The sequence below is a fragment of the Oculina patagonica genome, chromosome 2, assembly GCF_052425735.1.
Source record: "Oculina patagonica isolate OP01 chromosome 2, crgOcupat, whole genome shotgun sequence".
NCBI lineage: Eukaryota > Metazoa > Cnidaria > Anthozoa > Scleractinia > Oculinidae > Oculina > Oculina patagonica.
This window is the reverse complement of record NC_135759.1, coordinates 10085305-10096205: the sequence shown is the minus strand read 5'-3', so window position 1 is coordinate 10096205 and position 10901 is coordinate 10085305. Positions and strand designations below refer to the sequence as shown.

The window sequence follows — 10901 nt, the reverse complement described above, 5'->3', positions numbered from 1 at the left end:
ATACAAGCATTGCAATATAAAGAAATATTAAGCTTTCACTAGGTAAAAACAATTAAAGTACGGGGGGAGGGGATCCCCCCCCACTCCCCTGTCAGATATGGTGTTACACTCCCCAACAGCCAACGGATTAATCCGAAAATGTTAATATCTCCTGTATAACACAGTAGAATCTTTATTTTTTTGCCTGGTTTCTACATGGCCCATGCTTCAAGCTCTTTCAGGTCATCTTCATCTTGAACAGCTTTCTTGTTTGATTCCAGAGCTCCCGATGGAACGTCCGGTAGTCCAATAGCAGGACGTTCCATTCCAATAAGTTCTTCATTGAGGTCTTCTTGTTCCAATGCATCTAACTCTGCGCTAAGTTCGTCTTCATCGAAATCTTGCCAACCAATTCCACAAATCGCCACTGAGATCTCATTTGAAATTTCTGTCTGTTCTTGAATATCATCCATCATGTCATGAACATCATCGACATCGAGTCCTTGATGAACGTTTTTAAGCGTGTCCGCAGCGTATTTCATGTTCTTCAACACTTCTGTGTTCGTCCCGGCGTTTTCCAAGGCCTCACGTTGAAATTCTATAGTCGATAAAGTCCCATCAATTTGGTTTAACTGTTTCTCGAGACGTTTTCGCCTTTTCAACGCTTGCAATGCGAGTCTCTTATTCGTTCTAGCGTGTTTCTTCGCCGTTGCGTTCTCCACATCGATCTTCTTCTCCAAATGTTCTTGCTTTTTTTCCAACATTTCTTCGGTCTGTTTTAACTTTTGTATAGCGTCTTCGGTTACTGGAATATTTTCCTTATTTTTACCTCCAAACATCCGCTGTAATAGACTCATGATTGCGAAGAAATGAATGAAAAATCGCCAAGACCTTTTGCCGACTATTGCAAGTTTGAAATACAACGGCTGCCTATTTCAAAATGTTCTAAAACGGGAAATTGTGTAACCGTCAATCAAATTACAGTCTAGTCACGCGGTTGTCACGGATATTTCTGGAACCGGAAGTCAGCTGCTTTCGAATTGCCAAGATGGCGGCGCACTTGTTTCGTTTTGGCTGCTTTGTTGTGTTGCTCCTTGGCCTCAAGCAAACTCAAGGCGAACCATTTCAAGCACCTACCTACACCATCGACCTCGATCTAGCACCAGAAGAAAGATGGGTGAATATTACGAAGAAATATGCGGAATACTCCGCGCAGATCATGGCGGCCATACACACAAGGATCCCGGCGTTTGTTTTTCCCCTTGTGGAAAAGCTCGCCGTTAGCATGGATGAGCATTTCCCTGAGCCATTTCCTGCAGAGATGAAGGGTGTATCTAAAGGACTCAATCTAAGCCTAGCGGATACGATACTGCTCAACATATTCTACGATTTGTCAGCGTTTTGCACGAGTATTGTCGCACAAGATAAAGATGGCAATGTTTTCCATGGAAGGAACTTGGACTACTCTTTTTCAGAAACGTTGCGTAATTTGACCTTCATATCAAACTTCCAAAGCAAAGGTAAAACGAAAACATGTATCAGACAACCCTGTCCCCATTTCCAGTGGCCGGCCAATCCAACTATCCACCCTCCCTCACCTCCCCTCCTCCTCTGCAGCCTACCCTTTGCTTCATATTACGGAAAATTTAAAAATGTTTTTTGGGCCGATGAAGAACTGAGGTTACAGCAATGCACTGTAGTTTCTGATTAATTTAGCATGTCAAATTCTCTTCTCTTCTCTTCTCTTCTCTTCTCTTCTCTTCTCTTCTCTTCTCTTCTCTTCCTCTTCTCTTCTCCTCTCCTTATTCCTTTCCTTCTCCTCTTCTCTTCCCATTCCTTTCCTTTCCTTCCCCCTCTCCCTCCTCTCCTTTTCTGTGATCAACATCCAATTTCCAATACACCGTTTAGCAGACAGGTTTAATACAACAAATTTTTACCCGGAAATCTTGTTTTTGAAAATCACCCCCCCCCCCCCCCCATTTCATCTTCTGCCCAATTTTATACTTTTTTGAACTTCTAGGTAAAGTGATCTACACTGGTGTAACATTTGCTGGTCAAGTTGGCCTTTTGACTGCACAGAGACCAAAAAGTGTCACTATCACCCTGGATGAAAGAGACCAGGGATTTTTATGGGAGAACATCTTTGAGGCTATTTTCAACAAGAATGCCGTACCTATCACGTTTTTGATCCGAGACGTTGTCAGTACAGATGGGATGGACTTTACTCATGCTGTGAAGAAGTTGTCACACGTTTCCTTAATAGCAGATGGATACCTGATAGTCGGAGGAGTGAAAGTTGGAGAAGGCGCAGTGGTCACTCGGAACAGAGAAAGCACAGCAGATGTCTGGAAATTAAGCCCTGATGCAGCAATGAGCCCGTATGTATGAATTTATTGTAATCACACTGGATCCCTGTTAATACGACCACCATAATGCCATAAAATAAGGAAATGACTAAGTGTTTCCTTCATACAAAAAAATTGGTCATAATAATGAAGGGGTCTAGTAATTAACAAGGTGTTAATGTTAGGAAGAGTTTTGCTGTTGGTAATTCCTGAAATTACCGGTAGGTATATTGTATTTTCAGTGATAACTATTGACAGAGGCAATCAATCATGTTTTACTTGCTCACAAAAGTAAAAAAATAAGCCCAATATTGGCTTATTATTATTCGAATATAAGCCCATTGGCATAATTATATCCAGGAGGGGCCCCCCCCGGCCCCCCCCCCCCCCCCACCCCCAGGATTATTTTTGGAAGGATTTTTGCATCTGAAATTTGCTTTTTTTTGGGGGGGGGGGGGGGACAGCTTGCAACTTTCAATTTAAATTTGCTCAAGCAAGCTGCCAAGTTCCAGTTTTCACTTCCCGCATAAAACATAACAATTCCACCTCTGTATCAAACGACGAGGAAATAGTTGCCCTATGGTTGACTGTATATAGTGAACTGCAAAAAATTAGCAACTGGCTTGGTTCAAATTGCCAAACTGGTTTAATTGCACTAAAAAAAATTCAAATTTTCTCCGCAAGTTATGGCTTACCTTTTTAATTTTGAAGCATGATTCCAACTAAGCGTGTTGCTTATGTCTCACATTCTGTTGATAAATAGTCAACTAAGGGGCAATTATTTTCTGTTTCTTTGAAACACAGGTGGTATTACATCATTTTATATGACAAATGAAAGCCCAAACTGGCAACTCACTGAAGCAAATTTGAACTGAAAGTTACAAGTTGCATCAATCAAACTTTCAATCAGTATTGGTACATTGTGCTGCAGCATTGGCAAGTTTTCATCAAATGAACACTGTTTATAAATTTATAATTTATATACGCTTTTTCTCAAGCGCTTTACAATAATTTCATTAAAATCAATTAAACCATATGCGAAGATACCTGTCACTAAAATGAAGGAGATAGGATAATATGCGAGCCAGAAATCCCAAATCCCAAAAAGGCTAACTGCAAGCTACCTAAACTAACTGTAGGCTAACCAGAGTACTATTAAGGCTAACCTGATGGCTCGCATGACTACATAACTTGCATGACTTGCGAGCCATGTGAGCCAGAAATCCTAATCCCAATAAAAGGCTAACCGCAAGCTACCTAAACTAACTGTAGGCTAACCAGAGTACTATTAAGGCTAACCTGAATGGCTCGCATGACTCACATAACTTGCATGACTTGCGGCCATGTGAGCCAGAAATCCCTAATCCCAATAAAAGTTAACGCAAGCTACCTAAAGTAACTGTAGGCTAACAGAGTACTATTAAGGCTAACCTGAATGGCTCGCATGACTCACATAACTTGCATGACTTGCGAGCCATGTGAGCCAGAAATCCCAAATCCCAAAAAAGGCTAACTGCAAGCTACCTAAACTAACTGTAGGCTAACCAGAGTACTATTTAGGCTAACCGGAGTGCTGTGAATAGGCTAACCAATGTGCTATTAAGGCTAACCTGAATGGCTCGCATGACTCACATAACTTGCATGAGTTGCGAGCCATGCGAGGCAGAAATCCCTAATCCCAATAAAAGGCTAACCGCAAGCTACCTAAGCTAACTGTAGGCTAACCACAGTGCAATTTAAGCTAACCAATGTGCTATTTAGGCTTACCGAAATGGCTCGCATGGCTCGCTGGCTCGCAGATTATCTGGACCCAAAATGAAGTGTTACCCTGATCTTTCAAAATGTTCAGAAAATGTGTCATTTCACGGGTTTTTTATAGTAATCACATTGATCTTTTTTATTTATTGAACTGACAGGTGGTTCCTGGTCGAGACCAACTATGATCACTGGACCACGCCTCCTCCCTCAGATGATCGCCGCCATCCAGCAGAGAAAGCACTGACCAAGTTAACTCAAGGAAAGCTGACTCCCCAGTCCCTGTTCAAAGTCATGTCCATTCACCCTGTGCTCAACAATAAAACAGTTTACACAACAATAATGCAAGCAAAAGACCCTGATCTTTTTAACACTTGGATTCAAAGACCTTAATGAATCTGGGCTCTGAGAAATCTGCTTTAATTGGATGAATTCTTTACACACACAGAGTTGAAGAACATGTATTTTGAAGCTTTATTATTGGCAGTTTGTTACGTACAAGCTGTAATGATTGATAAGAAGAATGCACTAAATATTATTATTATTATTATTATTATTATTATTATTATTATTATTATTATTATTAAAATAACAACATTTTGCTTACACAGAAATAGGGCAAGTTAAATAAAAGCAGCTTTGAGAAATGCTGGCTGCAATAACGTAAACAAGGTGGTCGTAACAACATGGTGACCTTACATATAACAGGGTGTCCATAGGCAGGGTTTCACTACACACGTGACTAAAAAAGATCTGTTAATGTTGGTTACAGAAAACCTGATACAACAATATAGTAATTTTATAAACAAAATCATTTTTGACTTGTTTCTGCTTCTTTTTTAACTTATTTTATATTATCAATAATATTTTTTCTCTTGTAATAAATATAGATTTTGTAGTCCTAGTATATTTGATTGTGGTATACAAGTCATGTAATGTAAAAATTGATAGGTTAATTGCCAATGCAATGTCAGAACTGTAATTATGAAAATTAATTCCAGGCCTTCAGATTTTCAATAAATAAAATAAAGTTACAGATTACCACTTTTAACTCTTTAGTATTTTTCCACCTTTAAGGAAAGGTTACGTTTAAGTCCAACACTTAACTTAAAGGGGCAATGTCACGGTATAATTATTAAGTCATTTTTCTGATTACTCTTAAGTTGAAGAAAACCTCAAAATAATAGTTTTCTGAAAGTAATTTTATTCCGAGATCACAAGAAAAAACTTTGTTAATACGTATATTGTCAAGAAATAATGAACTGATATCAAGTACTTCAACACAGCCATAAGTCACATGCTGGAGTTTTAACATCTTTGTTATTTTTTTCATTTAAGTTTATAGATTTGTAGACACTTGAAAGTTCATAGAGTTAGGAATTTCTTTTTGTGTCCACAGTCATTCATTCCTGGTATGACCTTCCTATGTCCAAGCTAAAAATAAATTGTTTAATTTGATAGCTTTTTATATAGAATCATGGTAACATAGTTATCAAGGCCACATACAATTTTAACTGTCAGTGGCTAGGGCAGGGACAACAGTACCTCAACACTAACCAAATCTACCGGTATGTTCCTGTCAGGCTTTTAGCCAGGTGGGAGTCCAGGAGTCCTATGGACGGCCACTTTCCAGAGAAAATTTATAAGAATAACTGTATACAGAGGTTTCTTGGCAAATTTGGAAATTTTTAGTTACCTTTGCACTTATAACTGCAGAAAAACACCTTGCATGCTCATCAGGCCCTCCTATGCGGACAAAATCATGCCTCAAAAATATTTTGGACTTCCACTTTTTAAATCCTGGCTAAATGCCTGGTTCCTGTAAGGTTTCCAGAGTTACCTAGTAGACATGTATGTGTACCTTGGCTGGCTGGTGACCACAGCTTGCTCTTCCTTATCACATACTGTCTTGGCCAGTAATAACTCTGTTCAGGACAAGGTTTTTTACTGGTATTGGTTTGCTCATGAATAAGAAGTTTCTTAAGTGTGAAAACTGTGCTCTGTGTTTCCTCTGTCAACAATTGGCTCGCTCCTATATGTAAGAACTGGCTCTGTTTCTTCAGACAATTGTGCAGTACAAGGTTCTCAGTTTTTTCATGTTTTTGTTTTATGATCTCAGAAAGTGTCTCGTGAAGTACAAAAATCTTGTTTTCTTGTTTCTGCATCAACTTGCCATTAACTGGTAAAAGATATCTTGCTTAGAGTTACTGTACTTCTTTTAGAATCACACTCTGTTCCAGCCAGCAACTTATTATTGTTCAGTACAAGGTTTCTCACTACTGTCAGTTTGCTCATGTCTGTTATCATGATCATTTGAACTGCAAGAACTTTGCTCTATGTTTTCAGCATCAGCATTTAACTTTGACTGGGAACACATATCTTGCTCAGATTCACTTCTTGTAAGCCCATGCTCTGTCTTAGAAGACAACTGTTCAATACAAAGTTTCCCATTGGTGTCAGTTTGCTCATGGCCACTATGAATTCCCGAAGGACAAGAACCTAGCTCTGCATCAACACTTTGTCCTGACTGGTGACTCATACATGTACCTTGGTCTTCATTACTTGTAAGATCACATGCTGTGTTGGCCAATAATTGTTCAGCACAAGGGGTTTCACTGGCATCAGTCTTTTCATTATTACAATCCTCAGAGCTGCAGAACTCTTGTGTGTGTTTAGCATCAACATTTAGCTCCGAACAGTGACCCATATCTTGATTTTCATTTTTTGTCAGATCACACTCTTTCCCTGCAAGTAGTTGTTGAAAATGTGCCTTTTTACTGCAGTGCGTTCGTTCATGTCTATTATGCTCTCCTGAGGTGCGAAAACATTTTTCACACTCAGCACATTTAAATGGCTTTTCTTCTGTATGTATAGCTTTATGTCGCTTTAGATGTGACGAGTCTCCAAAACACTTTTCACACTGGTCACATTTATAAGGTTTCTTGCCTGTGTGAATGCGTTCATGTCGTTTAAGGTGTGAACCTAGAGCAAAATGTTTTCCACAATATTTACACAGATGGGGCCTCTTCCCACTGTTTTTTGCAAGATGTTGTTGAAAGAATGATGAAAGCCCAAACCACTTTTCACACTGAGAACACTGAAAGTGTTTGTCGTCATTGTGAGATTGTTCATATCTATCGCAATTATCACTTTGAAATTGGAAAGAATGGCCACAATCGGGACACTTGAAGGGCTTTTCTCCATTGTGGGTTTCTTTGTGTTTTAAAAGATGTAGAGCTTGTTTGAAAGACTTGCCACACTCAGTGCATTTGTAGAGTTTGTCACTAGCGTGTGTCCTGCGGTGACTCTGAAGCTGTGAAGGAAGTCTAAAACATTTGTCACATTGAGTACAATTATAAGGCTTTTTGTCAGAGTGAGTTATTTTATGTCTTTTCAGATCTGAAGCAAGTCGAAAGCACTTTCCACACTGAGTACAGGTAAAGGGTTTTTCATCTGTGTGAATCCCTTGGTGTCGCTTTAGATCAGATGAGAATCTAAAAGCCTTTCCACATTCATTGCAACTATGTAACTTTTCGTCACCCTTTGTATAACTGTGTACATGAACCTGGGATGGTCCAGCAAGTTTATGCGGCAAAACTCTAGTGTGTGTCTTTTGATGTCTACAAAGATTAGAGGAATCTGAGAAACATTTATCACACCAAGTACATTTATAAGGTTTTTCACCAGTGTGGATTCTGTTGTGTCTTCTAAGCTGTGGTGCGCAGGCAAAGCACTTTCCACACTGTGTACACTTAAATTCTTTAATACCAGAATGAGATTTTTGATGCTTGCGCAAATGCGATGGATCTGTGAAACTGTTACCACACTTGGAACATTTATAAGGCTTCTCACCAGTATGAGTCCTTTAATGTCTCTTACAGTTCGATGAAGCAGAAAAACATTTGTCACAAAACTGACATTTGTATGGTTTCTCCCCAGAGTGTGACCTCTTGTGCACTGTAAGATGAGTGGAAATTCTAAAGCGCTCTCCGCACTCTGAACACTGATATGGTTTTTCACCAGTGTGTGTTCGTTTGTGAACTCGAAGATTTGAAGCTCGCGAGAAATCTTGGTCACACTCTATGCATTTAAAGACCTCTTTCTTAGTGTGTGACATCATCACATTATTCAGAGGGGCTGGAACGCTAACAGATAGTGACAATTCCTCTGCTTGATCAGATTTTTTATTCTCCAAATCTGACATAATGTTTAATATTGATTATCTGCGAGATACATAAGCAGCACCTATTAGAACAATCAATAACAACAATCAATAATAATTTAAAATCTCTTTGGTATAAAAGGAAATATGATTGTTCCAGGGACTACGTTGCTAAATTGTATAAAAACAAACTTGTCAAGCTTTAATATTGTACGGTTCCGGAAAATATCCATACCCACCCCATGGAAGGTCATTGGAAATTCTAAGGGGGTGGGGGTCTCAAAGGCCTATGGGGCTTAACTGGAATTTCCAGAGGGGTGGGGGGATTCAAGCCAAGAAACCTTCCGTGGGATGGGTATGGATATCTTCTGGTACTTAGTAAATAAACCCCTCAGGCGGCGTATTGGAGATATGCCCAAGGCTGGATGTCGAAAAAGAACATGGCGAGAGCGGCTTCGGGGCACTGTGAATGAGGACATCTTTCAGCCAGGGCATCCTCAATTACTGCGCGGGGGTTTATTATTTTTCCCTCCATTGATTTCTACAACGCGCTTTATCCCAGTAATATAGGAACCTACGTAACAAACCCGGCGTAACTGTGGTTAAAAAAATGTAAGTTGATTGGTTTACGTGACTTTTTAACTCTGTGATTCATTAAAAGTAGAATTAAAAACATGACTTCATTCGTTTTTGTGCTTGCCTACAAATGGACGGATATCATCGGACGGGGTATATTCGCTGATACCCGTCTTCCGATTTTGTACCACGTGTCGTGTCCATGGCGCGCGCAAAAAATAATGAGTGGGTTATAAAACACACTAACCAAAGATTATTGCAAACAAATCACAATGCACTGTACTATGGTTTCACATGACTGGGGTCATTCAGATCAAGAACTATTGAATGTCATAACTTCTCTTACAAAAGGAGTTTGTTTAAGAAGATATATTTAACCGAAAATCAATAGTGTAGGCACAAAAGAATGCTCTGCTACACACAACAAAATTTTCAACAAAGCTGAACACAAATTAATTTTGCTAAATTTATACGTTGTTGTTAGTCTTTTTCACTGAATATTTTTACCACAAGAATACATAATCCGTAACTAAAAAGTCTCACCTTCGTTTAAGAAAAAAATAATGTTACAAAGTACACAGAATTATCCAGGAAGAGACCTCGTAAACTGGCGCAAAGAAAACACTAGTTTTGTTTGTGAGAAACCGCCATTTTGGATTTTTACAACCCGTCCCAGGGCTTTCCGCGCGTCGTGCAACCGCTGCTGCACTGCAGGCGTGGTTTTAGGGAACAGCATCAATGAGCGCGGACATGAGCGCGCTTTTTTGGTCTGAAAATCAAGTACCTCACGGATTTTGCAGGCCAGATCTGGAGAATCGTATAGAAAATAACACGGAACCTAGTTAGGGTCGGTATCTATACTTCAACTGTTTTTTAGCATGACTTTAACTTTTTGGCGCGACTTTAAGTTTTTTGTACGACTTTAACTTTTTGGCACTACATCAATAGCTGTCAATCGACATGTGTTTCCATTTGCTTTAATTCTTTATGCACAATAATGTACCAGAAATTTAACATAATGGTGCTACATCAAAAGGTATATTTGCTGATTACAATATTACTAGTAACGATTTTACTGAGACATTTAGCAGAAGCAAAGCAAAACAAGAAATTGCGTTACCGTTAAACTTTTATCATTCATACGAGATTTTCCTTTAAGATAGCTGAAATAGCAGGTAGTCTCTGAACAGTTGAACCTAGCTGTAATATTGTAGAAGTCAATACAAGCATTGCCGTTTTTCATAGAAAAAAGCAAGCGATACAAAAGTGAAGTCTCTTGTGTGAAGCGACCTTCGATTAGTTTGTCACGTTCTGCATAGAGGGTAAAAAAAACAAGCCCTCCTGAAGGGGGGGGGGGGGGTACCAAATCCCATTTCCCAGCCCAAATCTTGCCCAAATCCCATTTCCCAGCCTATTTTTTGTCTAAATCCCAGTCCCAGCAGTGATATTCCCAGTGTGCGGAAAATCTGGTCTCAAGCACATTATATCTGTGTGGTTTTTTATTGTCCCCACCCCTCTAAATGTAGTACACTCCCTGAGCTTTCCCTTCGGTGCCCTATATAGGGATTGAACCCAGGCGCAGGAAGAGCGAGTCCAGAGCTACTTGCACTGGAATTCAAATTTTAGAGACGTTATTTTCCTTAGATTATAGTACTGGCCCTGAAGAAGACTAGCTCTGCTAGTTGAAATATTGGCCAATAAATCTTGCCTTCCTCCCGTAGTACCAGCCTTGCAATCAATCTGGTTATATAAACCATATTCCACAGCACCTTTGGACACGCACACGCACAGATGATAAATTCAAAAATTTAGTATTTGTGGATTTAGTACCTATTCTTTTAATTACGGCTTAAGACAAAGGTTACAATATTTTTTCTTGCAGATCGCGCGCTTTAGTCGCATAGTTTAATTTTTCATTTTAGCAAACTATTTTTAGCCTAACGCACACGTTACATATAAGAAACGCCATAGTCTCTGTCCTTTTTCATTGGTTTGTTTTTAAAAGCATGCACATGCAAGTTATCCAGGACTTTCTTTTCGTACCTGGGTCGCAGAAGGGATAGTTCACGGACTGGACTACCCAA

At 39.4% G+C, this 10901-nt stretch overlaps 1 protein-coding gene and 2 pseudogenes across 2 annotated transcripts; 1 reads left to right on the top strand and 2 right to left on the bottom strand.

The window, feature by feature from the left end:
* Nucleotides 1–101: 101 nt before the first annotated feature.
* Nucleotides 102–864, bottom strand: LOC144642971 (charged multivesicular body protein 4c pseudogene; annotated as a pseudogene).
* Nucleotides 865–892: 28 nt separating this feature from the next.
* LOC144642947 (N-acylethanolamine-hydrolyzing acid amidase-like) lies at nucleotides 893–5120 on the top strand. The gene is made up of 3 exons (XM_078502068.1): nucleotides 893–1499; nucleotides 2000–2357; nucleotides 4241–5120. Exons 1-3 carry the CDS (start codon nucleotides 1028–1030, stop codon nucleotides 4470–4472), a joined length of 1062 nt encoding a protein of 353 aa, XP_078358194.1. The 5' UTR covers nucleotides 893–1027; the 3' UTR covers nucleotides 4473–5120.
* Nucleotides 5121–5257: 137 nt separating this feature from the next.
* On the bottom strand, nucleotides 5258–9479 carry LOC144642908 (uncharacterized; annotated as a pseudogene). Its single transcript, XR_013568814.1, has 2 exons — nucleotides 9361–9479; nucleotides 5258–8324 (listed from the first exon to the last, which is right to left on the bottom strand). The product of XR_013568814.1 is annotated as an uncharacterized LOC144642908 (transcript).
* Between the last annotated feature and the right edge of the window lie 1422 nt (nucleotides 9480–10901).